The sequence below is a fragment of the Bombina bombina genome, chromosome 2, assembly GCF_027579735.1.
Source record: "Bombina bombina isolate aBomBom1 chromosome 2, aBomBom1.pri, whole genome shotgun sequence".
Classification (NCBI taxonomy): domain Eukaryota; kingdom Metazoa; phylum Chordata; class Amphibia; order Anura; family Bombinatoridae; genus Bombina; species Bombina bombina.
The window spans coordinates 248,365,160-248,392,033 of NC_069500.1; the positions used below are offsets into that span (position 1 = coordinate 248,365,160).

The 26,874-nt window shown below is 41.6% G+C and overlaps 1 protein-coding gene across 1 annotated transcript in view; it reads right to left on the reverse strand.

Moving 5' to 3' along the window:
- CHD1 (chromodomain helicase DNA binding protein 1) overlaps positions 1-26,874 on the reverse strand; it is a gene marked incomplete in the record, with an annotated part of 628,386 nt that overhangs the window by 364,219 nt on the left and 237,293 nt on the right. The window contains 2 exon segments of the mRNA XM_053701514.1: positions 13,290-13,379; positions 19,558-19,774. Of these exon segments, the coding sequence (XP_053557489.1) occupies positions 13,290-13,379; positions 19,558-19,774 (307 nt within the window).

The window sequence follows — 26,874 nt, forward strand, 5'->3', positions numbered from 1 at the left end:
TCTCCATGACCGATTCGGGAAAAAAACACGCTTAGCTAAATTTAAGAGTAAAATCTCCAAGCCGTCAGCTTCAGAGAAACTAAATTTGGATGAAACTTTCACGGAGGTAGAGACAACATCTCTACTAGATCCGCCTACCAAATCTTGCAAAGCCACGCAGGAGCTATTAGAAAAAAACAATGCTCTCTCCTACTTAATCTGAACGAAGACTTATGGAAGGAGAACAAACCGAGGAAAAGGGTAAGTCAACCTGAAGTTCCAAAGAACTGCCAGAGCATCTATCAGAAAGGCATGAAGATCTCTTGACTTCAACCGAACTAGGGGACCTTGATGTTCTGAAGAGATGCCATTAGAACCAATTCTGGTAAGCCCCAATAGGTTGTTAACTTGAAGAACACTTTCAGATGGAGGTCCCACTCCCCGAGATGGGAAGTCTGTCTGAACAGAACTCTGCTTAGTTTTCCACTCTAGAAAGGTGGATGGCTGATAGACAGAACTGTAAGCACCTGCCCACAGAAAAATCAAAAACACTTACTACATGACTAAAAAAAAATATGATGAAAGCATCATAGGCTATATTGTCAGACTAGGACACGATAAACTGGGCTAAGACAACTGAAGTCCAACCATCGGAGCACTGTAAATCGCTCTCAACTCAAAAATGATGAAAGGGAGAACAGACTTCTCACAGGACCAACGTCCCTGCCCTTCACAAGTCCCAGACTCCAGCCCCGCAGGCTAGCGATCGCAATCACAAACACCCAGGAAGATCTCCGAAGAATGTGTTCCGAGACCTAAAATCCTGAAAACCCACCAAGGGAAGAGACTCTAGACGACTGATCCAGCCCTATTTTCAGAGACAATCTGAATAATCCCCCTTCCACTGACTGAGCATGCACAACTGCAGAGCACCCAAACAAAATCGAACCAGGGATGATGCCCAGGGAAGTACCATCAGATCAATAACCTCCATACACTGAACCGCTGCTGTCTAACAGTAGACTGAAAAGAGAGGCAAGAGGAAGGATCTCTGCCTTTTCTGTCAGAAGGCTCTTCATCTATAGGGAAGCAATTATAGTCCCTATGCAGACTACCCTGCAGCTGAGACAAAGGACTTCTTTTCCAGCTCCACTACCAACCATGGAAAGGAGAAGACCACAAAAACGTCAGAATGAGAATTGCTTGAAGGAGGATGGCGCCTAAACCAATAGGTCATCCAGGCAAACCGCCACTCCCAGGACCATTGAAAAATCTCTGGAAGCAGTGGCAAATCCATTGTTGTATCACAAACCGAAAAAGTTTGGCCAGAAGGTAAAAACTCAGGAATCTGAGAAGAACCCTTTGAAGAGAATCTGTGAGTACGTATCCTTTAGGTCTAAGGTCATTATAAACTGATCCTCTCACCAATGAAGAATGGTAACAGCCTGCAAGCACACATTCAAGGTGCAAAAATAGCTGCAGCTGATTTAAAACGGCAAACCTTCCTCTTGCTAGGCAGCTAAGCTAACCATCAGGTTACTACAGCTGAATGATTCTTCTTTGGAACCACGAACAGCATGGCAATTAAACTAACCCCTGTTCCAAAACTGGAACTGGACAATCACTCCCAGGAAGGAAGATCCTGAACACATTTCAAGAACGCCTCTATTCTTATCTGGCTACATATAATCTTGAGAGGTGAAACCTGCTCCTGGGAGGAAGGAGTTGAATTCCAATTTATAACCCTGGAATACTAAAATCTACTGCCCATTAGGGATCTAGGACCCTTTTTAAAAGTCTAGGAGGAACTCTGCCTGACAGAGCTTTGGGGGGATCCTAACCCATGGGGTTCTGTGCTTTACTGTTCTGTTTGCTGATGTGTTTAGCCACAGTCAGTTCTAACTATATCCAGGCAGAACAAAAACAGAGATAGACCGCCCCCATAGGAACCGATCCTGTTTTGGGGGTAAACACGACATGCAGAATGAGAATTAGCTGTGGGTTTCTATAATTACTTCCCCTGACCCAATACTGACTGGGTATCCAGGAGGACCTTTACTACTTCTGCTTGAAAAACCAAGGAGAAGAACTTCTTGAAGTTACAAAATTAGCAACAGAAAAAAACAAAAAACAGAATTTATGTTTACCTGATAAATTACTTTCTCCAACGGTGTGTCCGGTCCACGGCGTCATCCTTACTTGTGGGATATTCTCTTCCCCAACAGGAAATGGCAAAGAGCCCAGCAAAGCTGGTCACATGATCCCTCCTAGGCTCCGCCTACCCCAGTCATTCAACCGACGTTAAGGAGGAATATTTGCATAGGAGAAACCATATGGTACCGTGGTGACTGTAGTTAAAGAAAATAAAATATCAGACCTGATTAAAAAAACCAGGGCGGGCCGTGGACCGGACACACCGTTGGAGAAAGTAATTTATCAGGTAAACATAAATTCTGTTTTCTCCGACATAGGTGTGTCCGGTCCACGGCGTCATCCTTACTTGTGGGAACCAATACCAAAGCTTTAGGACACGGATGAAGGGAGGGAGCAAATCAGGTCACCTAAATGGAAGGCACCACGGCTTGCAAAACCTTTCTCCCAAAAATAGCCTCAGAAGAAGCAAAAGTATCAAACTTGTAAAATTTGGTAAAAGTGTGCAGTGAAGACCAAGTCGCTGCCCTACATATCTGATCAACAGAAGCCTCGTTCTTGAAGGCCCATGTGGAAGCCACAGCCCTAGTGGAATGAGCTGTGATTCTTTCGGGAGGCTGCCGTCCGGCAGTCTCGTAAGCCAATTTGATGATGCTTTTAATCCAAAAAGAGAGAGAGGTAGAAGTTGCTTTTTGACCTCTCCTTTTACCGGAATAAACAACAAACAAGGAAGATGTTTGTCTAAAATCCTTTGTAGCATCTAAATAGAATTTTAGAGCGCGAACAACATCCAAATTGTGCAACAAACGTTCCTTCTTTGAAACTGGTTTCGGACACAGAGAAGGTACGATAATCTCCTGGTTAATGTTTTTGTTAGAAACAACTTTTGGAAGAAAACCAGGTTTAGTACGTAAAACCACCTTATCTGCATGGAATACCAGATAAGGAGGAGAACACTGCAGAGCAGATAATTCTGAAACTCTTCTAGCAGAAGAAATTGCAACTAAAAACAAAACTTTCCAAGATAACAACTTAATATCAACGGAATGTAAGGGTTCAAACGGAACCCCCTGAAGAACTGAAAGAACTAAATTGAGACTCCAAGGAGGAGTCAAAGGTTTGTAAACAGGCTTAATTCTAACCAGAGCCTGAACAAAGGCTTGAACATCTGGCACAGCTGCCAGCTTTTGTGAAGTAACACAGACAAGGCAGAAATCTGTCCCTTCAGGGAACTTGCAGATAATCCTTTTTCCAATCCTTCTTGAAGGAAGGATAGAATCTTAGGAATCTTAACCTTGTCCCAAGGGAATCCTTTAGATTCACACCAACAGATATATTTTTTCCAAATTTTGTGGTAAATCTTTCTAGTTACAGGCTTTCTGGCCTGAACAAGAGTATCGATAACAGAATCTGAGAACCCTCGCTTCGATAAGATCAAGCGTTCAATCTCCAAGCAGTCAGCTGGAGTGAAACCAGATTCGGATGTTCGAACGGACCCTGAACAAGAAGGTCTCGTCTCAAAGGTAGCTTCCAAGGTGGAGCAGATGACATATTCACCAGATCTGCATACCAAGTCCTGCGTGGCCACGCAGGAGCTATCAAGATCACCGACGCCCTCTCCTGATTGATCCTGGCTACCAGCCTGGGGATGAGAGGAAACGGCGGGAACACATAAGCTAGTTTGAAGGTCCAAGGTGCTACTAGTGCATCCACTAGAGCCGCCTTGGGATCCCTGGATCTGGACCCGTAGCAAGGAACTTTGAAGTTCTGACGAGAGGCCATCAGATCCATGTCTGGAATGCCCCACAGCTGAGTGACTTGGGCAAAGATTTCCGGATGGAGTTCCCACTCCCCCGGATGCAATGTCTGACGACTCAGAAAATCCGCTTCCCAATTTTCCACTCCTGGGATGTGGATAGCAGACAGGTGGCAGGAGTGAGACTCCGCCCATAGAATGATTTTGGTCACTTCTTCCATCGCTAGGGAACTCCTTGTTCCCCCCTGATGGTTGATGTACGCAACAGTTGTCATGTTGTCTGATTGAAACTGTATGAACTTGGCCCTCGCTAGCTGAGGCCAAGCCTTGAGAGCATTGAATATCGCTCTCAGTTCCAGAATATTTAATCGGTAGAAGAGATTCTTCCCGAGACCAAAGACCCTGAGCTTTCAGGGATCCCCAGACCGCGCCCCAGCCCATCAGACTGGCGTCGGTCGTGACAATGACCCACTCTGGTCTGCGGAATGTCATCCCTTGTGACAGGTTGTCCAGGGACAGCCACCAACGGAGTGAGTCTCTGGTCCTCTGATTTACTTGTATCTTCGGAGACAAGTCTGTATAGTCCCCATTCCACTGACTGAGCATGCACAGTTGTAATGGTCTTAGATGAATGCGCGCAAAAGGAACTATGTCCATTGCCGCTACCATCAAACCGATCACTTCCATGCACTGCGCTATGGAAGGAAGAGGAACGGAATGGAGTATAAGACAAGAGTCTAGAAGTTTTGTTTTTCTGGCCTCTGTCAGAAAAATCCTCATTTCTAAGGAGTCTATTATTGTTCCCAAGAAGGGAACCCTTGTTGACGGAGATAGAGAACTCTTTTCCACGTTCACTTTCCATCCGTGAGATCTGAGAAAAGCCAGGACAATGTCCGTGTGAGCCTTTGCTTGAGGAAGGGACGACGCTTGAATCAGAATGTCGTCCAAGTAAGGTACTACAGCAATGCCCCTTGGTCTTAGCACAGCTAGAAGGGACCCTAGTACCTTTGTGAAAATCCTTGGAGCAGTGGCTAATCCGAAAGGAAGCGCCACGAACTGGTAATGCTTGTCCAGGAATGCGAACCTTAGGAACCGATGATGTTCCTTGTGGATAGGAATATGTAGATACGCATCCTTTAAATCCACCGTGGTCATGAATTGACCTTCCTGGATGGAAGGAAGAATAGTTTGAATGGTTTCCATCTTGAACGATGGAACCTTGAGAAACTTGTTTAAGATCTTGAGATCTAAGATTGGTCTGAACGTTCCCTCTTTTTTGGGAACTATGAACAGATTGGAGTAGAACCCCATCCCTTGTTCTCTTAATGGAACAGGATGAATCACTCCCATTTTTAACAGGTCTTCTACACAATGTAAGAAAGCCTGTCTTTTTATGTGGTCTGAAGACAACTGAGACCTGTGGAACCTCCCCCTTGGGGGAAGCCCCTTGAATTCCAGAAGATAACCTTGGGAGACTATTTCTAGCGCCCAAGGATCCAGAACATCTCTTGCCCAAGCCTGAGCGAAGAGAGAGAGTCTGCCCCCCACCAGATCCGGTCCCGGATCGGGGGCCAACATTTCATGCTGTCTTGGTAGCAGTGGCAGGTTTCTTGGCCTGCTTTCCCTTGTTCCAGCCTTGCATTGGTCTCCAAGCTGGCTTGGCTTGAGAAGTATTACCCTCTTGCTTAGAGGACGTAGCACTTTGGGCTGGTCCGTTTCTACGAAAGGGACGAAAATTAGGTTTATTTTTTGCCTTGAAAGGCCGATCCTGAGGAAGGGCGTGGCCCTTACCCCCAGTGATATCAGAGATAATCTCTTTCAAGTCAGGGCCAAACAGCGTTTTCCCCTTGAAAGGAATGTTAAGTAGCTTGTTCTTGGAAGACGCATCAGCTGACCAAGATTTCAACCAAAGCGCTCTGCGCGCCACAATAGCAAACCCAGAATTCTTAGCCGCTAACCTAGCCAATTGCAAAGTGGCGTCTAGGGTGAAAGAATTAGCCAATTTGAGAGCATTGATTCTGTCCATAATCTCCTCATAAGGAGGAGAATCACTATCGACCGCCTTTATTAGCTCATCGAACCAGAAACATGCGGCTGTAGCGACAGGGACAATGCATGAAATTGGTTGTAGAAGGTAACCCTGCTGAACAAACATCTTTTTAAGTAAACCTTCTAATTTTTTATCCATAGGATCTTTGAAAGCACAACTATCCTCTATGGGTATAGTGGTGCGTTTGTTTAAAGTGGAAACCGCTCCCTCGACCTTGGGGACTGTCTGCCATAAGTCCTTTCTGGGGTCGACCATAGGAAACAATTTTTTAAATATGGGGGGAGGGACGAAAGGAATACCGGGCCTTTCCCATTCTTTATTAACAATGTCCGCCACCCGCTTGGGTATAGGAAAAGCTTCTGGGAGCCCCGGGACCTCTAGGAACTTGTCCATTTTACATAGTTTCTCTGGGATGACCAACTTGTCACAATCATCCAGAGTGGATAATACCTCCTTAAGCAGAATGCGGAGATGTTCCAACTTAAATTTAAACGTAATCACATCAGGTTCAGCTTGTTGAGAAATGTTCCCTGAATCAGTAATTTCTCCCTCAGACAAAACCTCCCTGGCCCCGTCAGACTGGGTTAGGGGCCCTTCAGAACCATTATTTTCAGCGTCGTCATGCTCTTCAGTATCTAAAACAGAGCAGTCGCGCTTACGCTGATAAGTGTTCATTTTGGCTAAAATGTTTTTGACAGAATTATCCATTACAGCCGTTAATTGTTGCATAGTAAGGAGTATTGGCGCGCTAGATGTACTAGGGGCCTCCTGAGTGGGCAAGACTCGTGTAGACGAAGGAGGGAATGATGCAGTACCATGCTTACTCCCCTCACTTGAGGAATCATCTTGGGCATCATTGTCATTGTCACATAAATCACATTTATTTAAATGAATAGGAATTCTGGCTTCCCCACATTCAGAACACAGTCTATCTGGTAGTTCAGACATGTTAAACAGGCATAAACTTGATAACAAAGTACAAAAAACGTTTTAAAATAAAACCGTTACTGTCACTTTAAATTTTAAACTGAACACACTTTATTACTGCAATTGCGAAAAAACATGAAGGAATTGTTCAAAATTCACCAAATTTTCACCACAGTGTCTTAAAGCCTTAAAAGTATTGCACACCAAATTTGGAAGCTTTAACCCTTAAAATAACGGAACCGGAGCCGTTTTTAACTTTAACCCCTATACAGTCCCTGGTATCTGCTTTGCTGAGACCCAACCAAGCCCAAAGGGGAATACGATACCAAATGACGCCTTCAGAAAGTCTTTTCTAAGTATCAGAGCTCCTCTCACATGCGACTGCATGTCATGCCTCTCAAAAACAAGTGCGCAACACCGGCGCGAAAATGAGGCTCTGCCTATGATTTGGGAAAGCCCCTAAAGAATAAGGTGTCTAAAACAGTGCCTGCCGATATAATTATATCAAAATACCCAGATTAAATGATTCCTCAAGGCTAAATATGTGTTAAAAATGAATCGATTTAGCCCAGATAAAGTCTACAGTCTTAATAAGCCCTTGTGAAGCCCTTATTTACGATCTTAATAAACATGGCTTACCGGATCCCATAGGGAAAATGACAGCTTCCAGCATTACATCGTCTTGTTAGAATGTGTCATACCTCAAGCAGCAAGAGACTGCTCACTGTTCCCCCAACTGAAGTTAATTGCTCTCAACAGTCCTGTGTGGAACAGCCATGGATTTTAGTGACGGTGCTAAAATCATTTTCCTCATACAAACAGAAATCTTCATCTCTTTTCTGTTTCTGAGTAAATAGTACATACCAGCACTATTTCAAAATAACAAACTCTTGATTGAATAATAAAAACTACAGTTAAACACTAAAAAACTCTAAGCCATCTCCGTGGAGATGTTGCCTGTACAACGGCAAAGAGAATGACTGGGGTAGGCGGAGCCTAGGAGGGATCATGTGACCAGCTTTGCTGGGCTCTTTGCCATTTCCTGTTGGGGAAGAGAATATCCCACAAGTAAGGATGACGCCGTGGACCGGACACACCTATGTTGGAGAAATTGGCATTTCTTTAGAATCAGACCAGGTATCGAACCAAAGGATGCCGGACTTGTCCATAAAGGTCTTCAACCTTAAAGAAGCATCTATTATAGTCAGAATAATAGAGGCCCCTAATACTTTAAGTACCATGTGCCATGATAATTAAAGGAGACAGTTTATTACAAAGAGGAGATGGGGAAAAGGGATTCCTTGGCCTCTCCCATACCTGAGAAATTCCTTCTAACAGTCGAGAACAGGAGAAATTTTTACAAATGAATCCTAGTATATATAAAAATTACTAGATTTTTGAGGATTCACGACGATAGGAGAGTCGAAGTTTACCAAGAAGCCAACCTTTCCTAAATAATACCCAAAGGTGTACAGGCTTGAATCTGAAGAGAACTACTTCAGCACCAGATGAAAGAATTATACTGTCCAAATCGGAGATTTAACCCTCAAATGCTACCGACTATCCTCCTTATCAGACAATAAGGAAAAGCAATATGTATAGTAGCAAGCGGAGCAGAATCCTTACATACGGATTAAATTTTCGCAAGCGATTTCCCTTTAAAATAGGGAACTGGACTGGATTTGGATTCAAGAAGTTTGTCCATTGGTATGCCTCTTACAATATTCCTGGCCTTAGTGATAACAGAACTCCTGTAACCCCTCTCTTTCAATCTCCCGGCTAGTTCTTCCGCCTGTTTCTCACAAACCATTGTGTCACTACAGTTCCTTATGAGCCGAATGAACTGTCCTTTAGCTACCCCTTTAAACACTCCTGGTGGGTGGCAACTATCCGCATGCAACAATGAATTGCCAGAGATAGGTTTGCGATAGGTCTCTGAGCTAATGAATTGGTCCTGTCTGCCTTTCAGAGTCACATCCAAAAAATTGATGGTGTCACATTGTATCTCATTTGTAAAGTGAATCCCCAGGGAATCATCATCCAGGCTCGCTATGAATGACTGTAATTCAGATTCACTGCCTCTCCATATAAAGAGGTCGTCGTCTATGAAGCGACCGTACCAAACCACACTGGTTTTGTGAGGATTCCTGTCTCCAAAGACGTGGGACACCTCCCACCAACCCATAAAGAGGTTGGCATAGGAGGGGGCAAATTTCACCCCCATAGCTGTCCCACATCTCTGGAGAAAGAAATCCCCCTCAAATTCGAAATAATTGTGGCTGAGAAGGAAGTTAGTTACTTCCACCACATAATCCACAAAACCCGATTCTGGTCCATACTGTTTTTCAAGAAGAACCGGATAGCCTGTAACCCCTTTCATGTGGAATAGAGGTGTACAGAGACCTTACATCAGCCGTGAGACACACATAGTGTCGCTTCCAGACCACCTGTGAGAGGAGATTGAGTACATGCTTGGTATCCGATAGAAAGCTCCAAAGAGCACTCACCATCGGCTGCAAAACATGATCAAGCCACTCCGACAGGTGCTCCAACAGGGAACCAATGCCACTCACAATTCGAATTTGAGGGGGATTTCTTTCTCCAGAGACGTGGTACAGCTATGGGGGCGAAATTTGCCCCCTCCTATGCCAACCTCTTTATGGGTTGGTGGGAGCTGTCCCACGTCTTTGGAGACAGGATCCTCACAAAACCGATGTGGTTTGGTACGGTCGCTTCATAGACGACCTCCTCTTTATATGGGGAGGCAGTGAATCTGAATTACAGTCATTCATAGGGAGCCTGGATGATGATTCCCTGGGGATTCACTTTACAAATGAGATACAATGTGACACCACCTATTTTTTGGATGCGACTCTGAAAGGCAGGCAGGACCAATTCATTAGCTCAGAGACCTATCGCAAACCTATCTCTGGCAATTCATTGTTGCATGCGGATAGTTGCCACCCACCAGGAGTGTTTAAAGGGGTAGCTAAAGGACAGTTCATTCGGCTCATAAGGAACTGTAGTGACACAATGGTTTATGAGAAACAGGCGGATGAACTAGCCGGGAGATTGAAAGAGAGGGGTTACAGGAGTTCTGTTATCACTAAGGCCAGGAATATTGTAAGAGGCATACCAAGGGACAAACTTCTTGAATCCAAATCCAGTACTCTGTCAAAAAGACCACCTTGTTGTCTTTTTTGTTCAGAGTACTCGAGACAGTACAGGGAAATCTGTCAGATAGTGAGGGATAACTTCAGTATGCTATCTGCGGATGATAAACTGCAGGAAGTAGTTGCAAGAGGCCTTAGGTATTCCTATAAAAGGAACAAAACGATAGGCAATATAGTGGCACCTACAAAAATCAGGAAGACAGGACAACCAGCCTCGTCGTGGCTACGTTGCAAGGGCACTTTTCGCTGCCACCATAAATTCAGCATATTTCTGACTTATATCCACCGACATGTTATGTATCTAGATAGGGTTACATGATTAATTTCTTAGTTAAGGCCTATATACATGTTGGGAGTGACCTATGTCTACCCAGGTATCTATAAGTTCTTAAAGTATGGGAATGCTGGCTTTTTGATACATGATTATTGTATGTATTTTACAACAGCATAGCCATTGTTGTGTTTACACGATCCAACACAATATTGGAGCTGTCCCCCTATATATTTCAGCTCCGTTATATTATATATATACCCTCAATCTCTTCCCTCTAACTCACATTAAATTCACTTAGGATGTCAGCGTATGTAGATTAACCTATATTTTAGCATCTCATACCTGGTACACGATGCACAGGCCCCCCTTTTCTCTTAGTGGCCCCTAGGCTTTTGCCAGTGTTGCTTATTTTTGCATACATAGGGTTGTACCATGTTATGAGTGTTATTCAATTTACATTTATCAATTTGTTTGTATTACAGTGAGTTTGAAAGGGATGACCCTCCTGCACAGCATGAGATCTCGCCGATTTTGGAATCCCCATGATTGTATTTAATTTATCTAACTGTGTTTGCAATATCACTAATTCATTTATTATCTGCTACATAAGTGTCTGTCTCAATAGTGATCGCTTTCAATATATGCATGTACCAATTGTTATACACTGTTTACTGCGATTTGCTCTCGTTGAAGGGGCTTTAGTAGCTACATAGTAAACTTCCCATTGGAGGATTTTGTGAGGGGAGTGTCCCGACTACCAATGGGAGGACAGGCTGTCAGTTTTTAAAGCACAGTTCACACATGTTTTAATCAGGTAATGAGTAAGGCTGTTAGCTGAAACGCGAATACCTGTTAGTTTGCAGCCTGTCAAGTACTTTTTCAGCACAGTATTAACCCCGGGGTGTTTATCCCCTCACGGAATTTTTATGTTTGGTTGTTTTGCCTAACATACGTGTATCTGTGTTCACCCATTGCGCTATAGCGCTATTTGTGTAATAAACATTTTTTAAGTGCATAGTACCGCTGCCTCCTTTTTTCCTTTTTTGTTCTCAAGTGGCCGGTTCAAGTAGTGTAGCACAGCGGCCGGGTATGCACGATTTTCCTGACCGCACAGCACATCAATCACCCAGGACGACGACAGGAGGAGCTGCCTACCGTGTGTATTGGAGTTCACTCGAGACACTGCACAGAGCTGGGAGCAAGCGGACGAAGGGTTTCTGCACAGGAAGGTGAGCAGTGATATCGATATAGCCCTCTTAGTCCCGCAGCAGACTCAAGGTATGAACTTGCGAACTTTACATTACACAGTCGATGACTTCAGTATCACTGAACATTAGAGTTACACACTAATCTATCTACTGTGCATCTTACGAACAGTAGGATACCAGCTTTACCAGCCCTGGTTGGGGTGGGGAAACCCCTTTAGGACTGTGATCCTGTAATTTGTCAGTATATATCTATCTACGAGGTGCACTTGAGCTGGGAATCAATTGATTGCATATATCATTTCCCAGTTGTTTTGATATTACCAACAAAGCCGTGGTTACTCTCTCTCAAAAAACTTTTTCCCCTTTTGTTGTATATCTATTTAAATGTTTGGGATCCAGCTGGCTATCCTGAACTGATTTATTCCAACCTTGTATATTTGATACTGTGCATTGTTTGGGTTCCTACAAGTGATACTTGTTGATACAGTAATAGGGGATATTAGTGACTCTGATGGTTAACGGGTTTTAAGTCACGGGCACAATATTTTATATTCATTACTGGACGCTGACTTTCTACCCATATCTAATGATTTATTTTTTATTAAAAAAAGAAGGATTTAATTATTATTTCTTCTTGGAGTCCTGAATTGCAGGGTAGCTGTTAGACTCTATTAACTTTCAATGAAATTTATAATTTGTATGTTATCACAGCATATCCAGTGAAATAAGTTTGGGCATCTTACTAATATATAGGAGCTATCAAGTTGGGACTCTTTTCCTTTTCTGTCCAAATCATGACTATCGAATTATGACTTTACATTACACATTTTTACACATTTTTTCATGAGTTTGTTGCTTTGTTTATCCTAATCCTAAAGTTTCTATGGAGATGCTTCTTTAATATTTTGGATGTTGTTAAGGCATTGAATTTATATTTGCAGGCTTCTAGGATTTTAGAGCAACCTCTAGTTTGTTCTTTTTTCTGGTTTTAGAGGGGGTCAGATGTCAGCAGCTGTTTTGTTGGCTTCCTGATTGAAGCTTTTGATTCATAAGTTTTTTTTGTTTTTTTTTTTGGAGGTGGGTTAGCCGCCTCCTAAAAATAATACTGCCCATTAAAATAGGTCAGTTGATTTTTCCTGGGCTTTTTAGAATGAGACTTCTGTTAAAATTTGAAAGGCAGCTACTTGGGTCCAGACCAGTATTGCCTAGCATATAGTTATCTGCTTTATAAGCTGAAAGATGCATATTTGAGAACAGTTATGGGTGCTGGTTCTCTTCAATGCACACTGGTCCTCCGCATATAGGAACCGCTATGATACTGATCGTTTTTTTGTTCCTTCTTAAAAAGCTTCCTTCAATAACATCGGCGCATTGCGCATGCGTGAATCACAGGAACGTGTAGGATTGCAGAGTTCCATTCAGTGGAAGATGAGTGGAAGATGGGGATGACCTCAACGAAAGGAAGGGTCAAGTGGCCATTTCAAAATGGCCCGAAAAAAAAAATAGTAAGTCTTTTTACTTGCACAGTATATTTATATCAAATGGGGCTTCAGTTTGAACTACTAATCCTTACAAACATTATCTAAATAAGTTAGAAATGTTTTGAGTTGACTTGCCCTTTAATAAAAAAAAACTGGGGAATGTGTAATAAAAGGGATAATTTATCTTTTTAAACAATACATTTTTTGGAGTAGACTGTCCCTTTAAAAGACCCGTATATGCAATGGAAGAGGTTAATAATTAATTTTTTTATAACAATTGGCTTGCTTACCTTGTCTTTTAGTAATATCTCATATGTTGTTAACAGCACGTTGAATTTTAGCCTCTTTGTCTGTGGATGCATCCATTCATGTGTTCGAATCTAATTCAAAATAAATTTAAAAAGAAGTAAAGTAAAAATTAATTCTACTTACAAAAAAGAAAGAAAAAACATTGGAGCAACACCATCACTGCTCATATGATAAAAGTAAGAAATTTGTCATAAATTAAAGGGACATGAGATATTGTAATTCAAAATATTGTATTATTTATCAGGTTGTGTAAACCAGCTAACATACTAGACAAACTAAAATAGAGAGAGCACTCAATATTGTGAGTGGAAAAAAAGGGCATATGTTTAAGAAGAGTTCTGAATTTAACTTCCAAATGAATATAAAAAAGGACAACTTCTATGGCTTTAGGACCTCCAGCACTGTTAATATAAACAAAAAACAGAAGGCACCTTATAGTGCTGAATAGCAAAATGGACACCAAACACTTAAAAGGGACACTGAAGCCATATTTTTTCTTTAATGATTCCGATAGAGCATGCAATTTTAAGCAACTTTCTAATTTACTCCTATTATAATTTTTTTCATCGTTCTCTTGCTAGATTTATTTTAAAAAGCAGGAATGTGATGCATAGGAGCCAGCCCATTTTTGGCTGAGAACCTGGGTTATGCTTGCTTATTGGTGGGTAAATGTCAGCCTTCAATAAGCAAGCGCTATCCATGGTGATGAACCTAAAATGGGATGGCTGCTAAGTGTTACATTCATGATTTTCAAATAAATATAGCAAGAGAATGAAGACAAATAGTAGTAAATAGAAAGTGGTTTAAAATTGGATGCTCTATCTGAATCACAAAAGTGTCAACATTTTGACACTATAACAGTGTCGGTTATGCAAAAGTGGGAAATTAAAAAGTCCCTTTAAATATTCTCTTTTTTTTTACCCACCAGAAATATAGAACATGTTGCCATAGGATATACATTTTTATAATAATGGGTAGACATCGTTTAATGGGTAAATAAAGGCAGTTAGAGCTCTGTAAATTAAAAGTGAAGCAGTATCTAGGAAAACAGAATTTATGCTTACCTGATAAATTACTTTCTCTTGCGGTGCATCCAGTCCACGGATTCATCCTTTACTTGTGGGATATTCTCCTTCCCTACAGGAAGTGGCAAAGAGAGCACACAGCAGAGCTGTCCATATAGCTCCCCCTCTAGCTCCACACCCCAGTCATTCGACCAAAGGTTAGGAAGAAAAAGGAGAAACCATAGGGTGCAGTTGTGACTGTAGTTTAAACAAAAAATTTTTTACCTGACTTAAATGCCAGGGCGGGCCGTGGACTGGATACACCGCAAGAGAAAGTAATTTATCAGGTAAGCATAAATTCTGTTTTCTCTTGCAAGGTGTATCCAGTCCACGGATTCATCGTTTACTTGTGGGATACCAATACCAAAGCTTTAGGACACGGATGAAGGGAGGGAACAAGACAGGTACCTTAAACGTAAGGCACCACTGCTTGCAAAACCTTTCTCCCAAAAATAGCCTCCGAAGAAGCAAAAGTATCGAATTCGTAAAATTTGGAAAAAGTATGCAGTGAAGACCAAGTCGCTGCCTTACAAATCTGTTCAACAGAAGCCTCATTTTTGAAAGCCCACGTGGAAGCCACTGCACTAGTAGAATGAGCAGAAATTGTTTCAGGAGGCTGCTGGCCAGCAGTCTCATAGGCCAAACGGATGATGCTTTTCAGCCAAAAGGAAAGAGGTAGCAGTCGCTTTCTGACCTCTCCTCTTACCAGAATAGATAACAAACAAGGAGGATGTTTGTCTGAAATCCTTAGTTGCTTGTATATAGAACTTTAAAGCACGAACTACATCAAGATTGTGTAACAGACGTTCCTTCTTCGAAGAAGGATTAGGACACAGAGAAGGAACAACTATTTCCTGGTTAATATTCTTGTTAGAAACAACTTTAGGAAGAAAACCAGGCTTGATACTCAAAACTACCTTATCTGCGTGGAACACCAGGTAAGGTGAATCACACTGTAAGGAAGATAATTCTGAAACTCTTCGAGCAGAAGAGATAGCTACCAAAAACAAAACTTTCCAAGATAACAATTTAATATATATGGAATGTAAAGGTTCAAACAGAACCCCTTGAAGAACTGAAAGAACTAGATTTAGACTCCATGGCGGAGCCACAGGTTTATAGACAGGCTTTATTCTGACTAAAGCCTGAGCAGACGCTTGTGTAAAAGGATAGACAGAGCAGATATCTGTCCCTTTAAGGAACTAGCTGACAATCCTTTCTCCAATCCTCCTTTGAGGAAAGACAATATCCTGGGAATCCTAATCTTACTCCATCAGTAACCCTTGTATTCACACCAACCCAGATATTTCCGCCATATCTTATGGTAGATTTTCCTGGTGACAGGCTTTCTAGCCTGAATCAGAGTATCTATAACTGACTCAGAGAAACCACGCTTTGATAGAATTAAGCGTTCAATCTCCAAGCAGTCAGACGTAGAGAAACTAGATTTGGATGCTTGAACGGACCCTGTATTAGAAGATCCTGCCTCACTGGCAGTGTCCATGGTGGAACAGATGACATGTCCACTAAGTCTGCATACCAAGTCCTGCGTGGCCACGCAGGCGCTATCAGAATCACCGAAGCCTTCTCCTGCTTGATTCTGGCGACCAGACGAGGGAGAAGGGGAAACGGTGGAAAAACATAAGCCAGATTGAAGGACCTGGACCCGTAGAGAGGAAGTTTGGTGTTCTGACGGGACGCCATCAGATCCAACTCTGAAGTGCCCCATAGCTGAGTCAGCTGGGCAAACACCTTCATTTCTACCGAGTCTATTAGAGTCCCTAGGAAGGGAACCCTTGTGAGAGGGGAAAGAGAAATCTTTTTGATGTTCACCTTCCACCCGTGAGACCTCAGAAAGGCCAATACAATCTCTGAGTGAGACTTGGCTCTTTGGAAAGACGGCGCCTGAATTAAGATGTCGTCAAGGTAAGGTGCCACTGCTATGCCCCGAGGTCTTAGAACCGCCAGGAGGGACCCTAGCACCTTTGTGAAAATTCTGGGAGCAGTGGCTAAGCCGAAAGGAAGAGCCACAAACTGGTAATGCTTGTCCAGAAAAGCGAACCTGAGAAACTGGTGATGATCTTTGTGGATAGGAATGTGTAGGTATGCATTCTTTAGATCCATGGTAGTCATATATTGACCTTCCTGGATCATTGGTAAGATTGTCCGAATGGTCTCCATTTTGAATGATGGGACTCTTGAGGAATCTGTTTAGAATTTTTAGATCCAGGATGGGTCTGAAAGTTCCCTCTTTTTTGGGAACCACAAACAGGTTTGAGTAAAAACCCAACCCTTGTTCCGCCATTGGAACTGGGTGGATCACTCCCATTGTATGTAGATCTTCTACACAGCGTAAAAACGCCTCTTTCTTTGTCTGATCTGTAGACAGACGAGAAATGTGGAACCTCCCCCTTAGAGGAGGACCCTTGAATTCTAGAAGATATCCCTGGGATACAATATCTAACGCCCAAGGATCATGTACATCTCTTGCCCAGGCCTGAGCGAAGAGAGAGAGTCTGCCCCCTACTAGATCCGGTCCCGGATCGGGGGCTACCCCTTCATGCTGTCTTGGTGGCAGCTGCAGGCTTTTTGGCCTGTTTACCCTTATTCCAGCCCTGGTAAGGTTTCCAGGTTGCCTTGGGCTGTGAAGCGTTACCCTCTTGCTTTGCAGCCGGAGAGGATGAAGCGGGGCCGTTCCTGAAATTACAAAAGGAACAAAAATTAGCTTTGTTCTTTGCCTTAAAGGGCTTGTCCTGAGGGAGAGCATGGCCTTTTCCCCCGGTGCTTTCTGAAATAATCTCTTTCAATTCAGGCCTTTCCTTTGAAAGGGATGTTCAAAAGCTTGGATTTGAACGACACATCGGCCGACCAGGACTTTAGCCATAGCGCCCTGCGCGGCAAAATGGCGAAACCTGATTTTTTTGCCGCTAACTTAGCTATTTGGAAAGCGGCGTCAGTGATAAAAGAATTAGCTAGCTTTAGAGCCTTAATTCTATCCATAATTTCCTCATATGAGGTCTCCGTCTGGAGCGAGTCTTCCAGCGCCTCAAACCAGAAAGCGGCTGCAGTAGTTACAGGAATAATGCAGGCAATAGGCTGGAGAAGAAAACCTTGTTGAACAAAAATTTTCTTAAGTAAACCCTCTAACTTCTTATCCATAGGGTCTTTAAAAGCACAACTGTCTTCAATTGGTATGGTTGTGCGTTTAGCAAGTGAAGAAACAGCCCCCTCCACCTTAGGGACCGTCTGCCACGAGTCCCGCACAGGGTCAGATATGGGGAACATTGTTTTAAAAACAGGAGGGGGAACAAAGGGAACACCTGGTCTATCCCACTCCCTAATAACGATATCCGCAATCCTCTTAGGGACCGGGAACGCATCCGTGTAAACAGGGACCTCTAGGTACTTGTCCATTTTACACAATTTCTCTGGGATCACCAAAGTGTCGCAGTCATCCAGAGTAGCCAATACCTCCCTAAGCAAAACGCGGAGGTGTTCTAGTTTAAATTTAAAAGCCAATGTATCTGACTCTGTCTGAGGAGGAACCCTTCGTGAATCAGAGACTTCTCCCTCAGATATCAAATCTCTCGCTCCCACTTCAGAGCGTTGTGAGGGTATATCGGATAAGGCTAACAAAGCGTCAGAATGCTCAGAATCTGTTCTTAAAACGGAGCTATCACGGGCAGTTTAGATAAGAAGGCTGTAAGAGAATTATCCATGACTGCCGCTAAGTCTTGAAATGTAAAAGGGTTAGACGCACTAGGAGTCGCTTGCACGGGCGTAACTGGTTGTGACACTTGGGGAGAGGTAGACGGGCTACCCTCGTTACCTTCAGTCTGAGAATCATCTTGGGCCACATTCTTAAGTGCAACAATATGATCTTTAAAGTGTATAGACATATCAGTACAAGTGGGACACATTCTGAGAGGGGGTTCCACCATGGCTTCTAAACACATTGAACAAGGATTTTCCTTAGTGTCAGACATGTTTAACAGACTAGTAGTATACACAAGCAGGCTTGGAAATCACTTTAATAAAATAAAAAACACAATTTAAAAAAAGTTACTGTGCCTTTAAGAGATAAAAAGCACACAATTTTACAAAACAGTGAAAAATGCAGCAATCCTTTTGAAATTTTCACAGTATGTACCTAAAGCCTTAATAAGATTGCACCACAAGTTGCAAAACGATTAACCCCTTAATGCCCAAACCCGTGCAGCCTAAAGCCAACACCCGGTTAAAATTACTACAGCACCTTGCCACAGCCCTACCTGCCCTTAGGGATCAGATTTGGGGGAATATAGCTTCTTTAAGGCCATCAAACAGCAGCAGGACCCTCCATGTGAAGCAGCATGAACTTCTCTGCAATTCTAACTGCGCATCTGAGGCGTGAAATTAGGCTCCTCCCACTCTATTCCGGAGCTGTGAGGCCTAAGAAATCTCTCCTAAGTGAATAAAAAATAGCCATGTTGGTAATAACCCCAGAAAGAACCCAAAAGGGCTTTCAAAGTGTCTTGAAAACGATATTTTCCTTAGCTAAACAATCGATTGCCCTGAATAAGTGTCAACCAGCATAATTAGCCCTGTTATGTAAGCATTCAATTCCTTACTAAGTCTATGAACATAGCTTACCCTCCCCCTCATGGGGATATTGTCAGTCTCCTCTAGCATTATCTCAGTCTTGTCTAGAAATAAATGACTGAACATAGCTTATTGCAGTTCACCCTGCAAACTGTTCCCCCAACTGAAGTTTTCTGGTACTCCTCAGTCCTGTGTCGGAACAGCAGTGGATTTTAATTACAACATGCTAAAATCATTTTCCTCTCAGCAGAAATCTTCATCACTTTTCTGCTAGAGAGTAAATAGTACAAACCGGTACCATTTAAAATAAACTTTTGATTGAAGATAATAAAAACTACAATTCTAACACCACTTTCACTTTACCCTCCCGAGAGAGACCCTAGTGCTTAGAGCCGGCAAAGAGAATAACTGGGGGGTGGAGCTAGAGGGGGAGCTATATGGACAGCTCTGCTGTGTGCTCTCTTTGCCACTTCCTGTAGGGAAGGAGAATATCCCACAAGTAAAGGATGAATCCGTGGACTGGATACACCTTGCAAGAGAAAGAGATTACAAATGCAGAGCGTATGTATCTTAAATTAGTAAATTATATTAGGGTGTAACTTACCACATGTCTACTGTTTATATCCCCCAGGTAAACCACAGCATTCATTAGTGGAGCCCATGTTTGAATTTCTCTTTGCCAGGAGGTAAGGGTAGAAAGCGGAACCACAAGTAGAAAAGGTCCATAAAGCTGGTGTTCATGGAATAAGTAATTCAAGAAAGAAATTGTCTGAATTGTTTTTCCCAATCCCATTTCATCAGCTAAAATGCAACTGTTTCCTCTAAAAAAAAAATGAAAGAGAAAGAAAAACATAATTTATGTAAGAACTTACCTGATAAATTCATTTCTTTCATATTAGCAAGAGTCCATGAGCTAGTGACGTATGGGATATACATTCCTACCAGGAGGGGCAAAGTTTCCCAAACCTCAAAATGCCTACAAATACACCCCTCACCACACCCACAAATCAGTTTAACAAATAGCCAAGAAGTGGGGTGATAAGAAAAAAGTGCGAAAGCATATAAAATAAGGAATTGGAATAATTGTGCTTTATACAAAAAAATCATAACCACCACAAAAAAAGGGCGGGCCTCATGGACTCTTGCTAATATGAAAGAAATGAATTTATCAGGTAAGTTCTTACATAAATTATGTTTTCTTTCATGTAATTAGCAAGAGTCCATGAGCTAGTGACGTATGGGATAATGGCTACCCAAGATGTGGATCTTTCCACGCAAGAGTCACTAGAGAGGGAGGGATAAAATAAAGACAGCCAATTCCTGCTGAAAATAATCCACACCCAAAATAAAGTTTAATGAAAAACATAAACAGAAGATTCAAACTGAAACAGCTGCCTGAAGTACTTTTCTACCAAAAACTGCTTCAGAAGAAGAAAATACATCAAAATGGTAGAATTTAGTAAAAGTATGCAAAGAGGACCAAGTTGCTGCTTTGCAAATCTGATCAACAGAAGCTTCATTCCTAAACGCCCAGGAAGTAGAAACTGACCTAGTAGAATGAGCTGTAATCCTTTGAGGCGGAGTTTTACCCGACTCGACATAGGCATGATGAATTAAAGATTTCAACCAAGATGCCAAAGAAATGGCAGAAGCTTTCTGGCCTTTTCTAGAACCGGAAAAGATAACAAATAGACTAAAAGTCTTTCGGAAAGACTTAGTAGCTTCAACATAATATTTCAAAGCTCTAACAACATCCAAAGAATGCAACGATTTCTCCTTAGAATTCTTAGGATTAGGACATAATGAGGGAACCACAATTTCTCTACTAATGTTGTTGGAATTCACAACCTTAGGTAAAAATTCAAAAGAAGTTCGCAACACCGCCTTATCCTGATGAAAAATCAGAAAAGGAGACTCGCAAGAAAGAGCAGATAATTCAGAGACTCTTCTGGCAGAAGAGATCGCCAAAAGGAACAAAACTTTCCAAGAAAGTAATTTAATGTCCAAAGAATGCATGGGTTCAAAAGGAGGAGCTTGAAGAGCCCCCAGAACCAAATTCAAACTCCAAGGAGGAGAAATTGACTTAATGACAGGTTTTATACGAACCAAAGCTTGTACAAAACAATGAATATCAGGAAGATTAGCAATCTTTCTGTGAAAAAGAACAGAAAGAGCAGAGATTTGTCCTTTCAAAGAACTTGCGGATAAACCTTTATCTAAACCATCCTGAAGAAACTGTAAAATTCTCGGAATTCTAAAAGAATGCCAAGAAAAATGATGAGAAAGACACCAAGAAATATAAGTCTTCCAGACTCTATAATATATCTCCCTAGATACGGATTTACGAGCCTGTAACATAGTATTAATCACAGAGTCAGAGAAACCTCTTTGACCAAGAATCAAGCGTTCAATCTCCATACCTTTAAATTTAAGGATTTGAGATCCTGATGGAAAAAAGGACCTTGCGACAGAAGGTCTGGTCTTAGCGGAAGAGTCCACGGATGGCAAGAGGCCATCCGGACAAGATCCGCATACCAAAACCTGTGAGGCCATGCCGGAGCTACCAGCAGAACAAACAAGCATTCCTTCAGAATCTTGGAGATTACTCTTGGAAGAAGAACTAGAGGCGGAAAGATATAGGCAGGATGATACTTCCAAGGAAGTGATAATGCATCCACTGCTTCCGCCTGAGGATCCCGGGATCTGGACAGATACCTGGGAAGTTTCTTGTTTAGATGAGACGCCATCAGATCTATTTCTGGAAGCTCCCACATTTGAACAATCTGAAGAAATACCTCTGGGTGAAGAGACCATTCGCCCGGATGCAACGTTTGGCGACTGAGATAATCCGCTTCCCAATTGTCTATACCTGGGATATGAACCGCAGAGATTAGACAGGAGCTGGATTCCGCCCAAACCAGAATTCGAGATACTTCTTTCATAGCCAGAGGACTGTGAGTCCCTCCTTGATGATTGATGTATGCCACAGTTGTGACATTGTCGGTCTGAAAACAAATGAACGATTCTCTCTTCAGAAGAGGCCAAGACTGAAGAGCTCTGAAAATTGCACGGAGTTCCAAAATATTGATCGGTAATCTCACCTCCTGAGATTCCCAAACTCCTTGTGCCGTCAGAGATCCCCACACAGCTCCCCAACCTGTAAGACTTGCATCTGTTGAAATTACAGTCCAGGTCGGAAGAACAAAAGAAGCCCCCTGAATTAAACGATGGTGATCTGTCCACCACGTTAGAGAGTGTCATACAATCGGTTTTAAAGATATTAGTTGAGATATCTTTGTGTAATCCCTGCACCATTGATTCAGCATACAGAGCTGAAGAGGTCGCATGTGAAAACGAGCAAAGGGGATCGCGTCCGATGCAGCAGTCATAAGACCTAGAATTTCCATGCATAAGGCTACCGAAGGGAATGATTGTGACTGAAGGTTTCGACAAGCTGAAATCAATTTTAGACGTCTCTTGTCTGTTAAAGACAGAGTCATGGACACTGAATCTATCTGGAAACCCAGAAAGGTTACCCTTGTCTGAGGAATCAATGAACTTTTTAGTGAATTGATCCTCCAACCATGACCTTGAAGAAACAACACAAGTCGATTCGTATGAGATTCTGCTAAATGTAAAGACTGAGCAAGTACCAAGATATCGTCCAAATAAGGAAATACCACAATACCCTGTTCTCTGATTACAGACAGAAGGGCACCGAGAACCTTTGTAAAAATTCTTGGAGCTGTAGCTAGGCCAAACGGCAGAGCCACAAACTGGTAATGCTTGTCCAGAAAAGAGAATCTCAGGAACTGATAATGATCTGGATGAATCGGAATATGCAAATATGCATCCTGTAAATCTATTGTGGACATATAATGCCCTTGCTGAACAAAAGGCAAGATAGTCCTTACAGTTACCATTTTGAACGTTGGTATCCTTACATAACGATTCAATATTTTTAGATCCAGAACTGGTCTGAAGGAATTCTCCTTCTTTGGTACAATGAAGAGATTCGAATAAAACCCCAGCCCCTGTTCCAGAACTGGAACTGGCATAATTACTCCAGCCAACTCTAGATCTGAAACACATTTCAGAAATGCTTGAGCTTTCACTGGATTTACTGGGACACGGGAAAGAAAAAATCTCTTTGCAGGAGGTCTTATCTTGAAACCAATTCTGTACCCTTCTGAAACAATGTTCTGAATCCAAAGATTGTGAACAGAATTGATCCAAATATCTTTGAAAAAACGTAACCTGCCCCCTACCAGCTGAGCTGGAATGAGGGCCACACCTTCATGTGGACTTAGAAGCTGGCTTTGCTTTTCTAGAAGGCTTGGATTTATTCCAGACTGGAGATGGTTTCCAAACTGAAACTGCTCCTGAGGATGAAGGATCAGGCTTTTGTTCTTTGTTGAAACGAAAGGAACGAAAACGATTATTAGCCCTGTTTTTACCCTTAGATTTTTTATCCTGTGGTAAAAAAGTTCCTTTCCCACCAGTAACAGTTGAGATAATAGAATCCAACTGAGAACCAAATAATTTGTTACCCTGGAAAGAAATGGAAAGTAGAGTCGATTTAGAAGACATATCAGCATTCCAAGTTTTAAGCCATAAAGCTCTTCTAGCTAAAATAGCTAGAGACATAAACCTGACATCAACTCTGATATCAAAAATGGCATCACAGATAAAATTATTAGCATGTTGAAGAAGAAGAATAATATTATGATAATCATGATCTGTTACTTGTTGCGCTAAAGTTTCCAACCAAAAAGTTGAAGCTGCAGCAACATCAGCCAATGATATAGCAGGTCTAAGAAGATTACCTGAACACAGATAAGCTTTTCTTAGAAAGGATTCAATTTTCCTATCTAAAGGATCCTTAAACGAAGTACCATCTGACGTAGGAATAGTAGTACGTTTAGCAAGGGTAGAAACAGCCCCATCAACTTTAGGGATTTTGTCCCAAAATTCTAATCTGAATGAATTACCCAAATTATTCCATTCTCTGGAAATTACTTCAGAAATAGCACCAGGAACAGGAAAAACTTCTGGAATAACCACAGGAGATTTAAACTTATCTAAACGTTTAGATTTAGTATCAAGAGGACCAGAATCCTCAATTTCTAAAGCAATTAGTACTTCTTTAAGTAAAGAACGAATAAATTCCATTTTAAATAAATATGAAGATTTATCAGCATCAACCTCTGAGACAGAATCCTCTGAACCAGAAGAGTCATCAGAATCAGAATGATGATGTTCATTTAAAAATTCATCTGTATAAAGAGAAGTTTTAAAAGATTTTTTATGTTTACTAGAAGGAGGAATAACAGACATAGCCTTCTTGATGGATTCGGAAACAAAATCTCTTATGTTATCAGGAACATTCTGAACATTAGATGTTGATGGAACTGCAACAGGTAATGGTACATTACTAAAGGAAATATTATCTGCATTAACAAGTTTGTCATGACAATTAATACAAACAACAGCTGGAGGAACAGCTACCAAAAGTTTACAGCAGATACACTTAGCTTTGGTAGTTCCAGCACCAGACAGCGATTTTCCTGAAGTATCTTCTGACTCAGATGCAACGTGAGACATCTTGCAATATGTAAGAGAAAAAACAACATATAAAGCAAAATTGAACAAATTCCTTAAATGACAGTTTCAGGAATGGGAAAAAATGCCAAGGAACAAGCTTCTAGCAACCAGAAGCAAAGAAAAATGAGACTTAAATAATGTGGAGACAAAAGCGACGCCCATATTTTTTTAGCGCCAAATAAGACGCCCACATTATTTGGCGCCTAAATGCTTTTGGCGCCAAAAATGACGCCACGTCCGGAACGCCGACATTTTTGGCGCAAAAGAACGTCAAAAAATGACGCAACTTCCGGCGACACGTATGACGCCGGAAACAGAAAAGATTTTTTGCGCCAAAAAAGTCCGCGCCAAGAATGATGCAATAAAATGAAGCATTTTCAGCCCCCGCGAGCCTAACAGCCCACAGGGAAAAAAGTCAAATTTTTAAGGTAAGAAAAATAATTGATTCAAGTGCATTATCCCAAATATGAAACTGACTGTCTGAAAATAAGGAATGTTGAACATCCTGAGTCAAGGCAAATAAATGTTTGAATACATATATTTAGAACTTTTTTAATAAAGTGCCCAACCATAGCTTAGAGTGTCACAGAAAATAAGACTTACTTACCCCAGGACACTCATCTACATGTTTGTAGAAAGCCAAACCAGTACTGAAACGAAAATCAGCAGAGGTAATGGTATATATATATATAAGAGTATATCGTCGATCTGAAAAGGGAGGTAAGAGATGAATCTCTACGACCGATAACAGAGAACCTATGAAATAGACCCCGTAGAAGAAGATCATTGAATTCAAACAGGCAATACTCTCCTCACATCCCTCTGACATTCACTGCACGCTGAGAGGAAAACCGGGCTCCAACCTGCTGCGGAGCGCATATCAACGTAGAATCTAGCACAAACTTACTTCACCACCTCCATAGGAGGCAAAGTTTGTAAAACTGATTTGTGGGTGTGGTGAGGGGTGTATTTGTAGGCATTTTGAGGTTTGGGAAACTTTGCCCCTCCTGGTAGGAATGTATATCTCATACGTCACTAGCTCATGGACTCTTGCTAATTACATGAAAGAAAATAGTTTACATTTTATTGCTAAAACATATTAACAAAATTATTCATGGTAAATCAACCCCTTTATACAAAAAGTGATACCCTGTACACAGCAGCAGTGCATATCATTTGGTGATCACTTGGAGTAGGAAGAAAGCTTCAGAAGTCTGGGTTCAGTTTAAGCAAGGTTTTAAGATTTTGAGAAAAACACAAATGTACCATAAAACATAGCTTGTTAAACTAACAAAGCAAAAGACAAATCGGACACATCTGGGTAGGCACCAATATAAAACAAAGCATGAAACGGACGCATTTCTTTTTCCGGATTCTATTTTTTTTTTTTTTTATCAACTACTACTAAAGGGATACTAAACCCAAATTTTTACTTTCAGGATTCAGATACATCATGCAATTTTAAGCAACTTTCGAATTTACTCCTATTATCAATTTTTCTTTGTTCTCTTGCTATCTTTATTTGAAAAAGTAGGACTCTAAGCTTAGGAGCTGGCCCATTTTTTGTTCAGCATCCTGGCTAGCACTTGCTGATTGGTGTCTACATTTACCCATCAATCAGCAAGCGCTGCCCAGGTTCTAAACCAAAATTTTTCAAATAAAGATAGCAAGAGAATGAAGAAAAACAGGAGTAAACTAGAAAGTTGCTTAAAATTGCATGCTCTATCTAAATTATAAAAGAAAAAAAATTGGGTTTAGTATCCCTTTAATAGAAAGCAAATATAACAATATAAAGCACACTGTTTGTGAGATTATAAAATACTTAGGAAGAGTAGGCAAGGAAGAAGAGTCCGCTAATTAGCCCAAACGTGCGGGTGAAGATACAGTATGCAAACATGCTAGAACACTCCTAGAGAAGTCTACCTGCTTGTCTGGTGACAGTCCAGAAACCTATGGGAATAAATCCTTGTGATATATTCTGCCTACATGATTAACATTCAACTGAGTTACTCCTTGCAAAACAAAGAGGCTTTATAAAAAGGTTAGAATTTTCTTCATTTAAGGAAAGGGGAATTTTTTTTATAGCACTACTGTCCATACAACTTGAAACTGGCAGAGAAAGAAAGATGGGTCACCCTGAAAACTTCTGGGAGTTTATCCCTACTCCAAAAAAGCAACAGTACTGACATCACAATGGTATAGGCAAACTTTTATATTGAGGCTACAAGTGATTTTAGCATCTGACTAATTATTAAAGTGAATAAGAAATCCCCATAGAGGGTGCTAAAAAAGTTAGCACTGCAGTTATTAAAGGAAC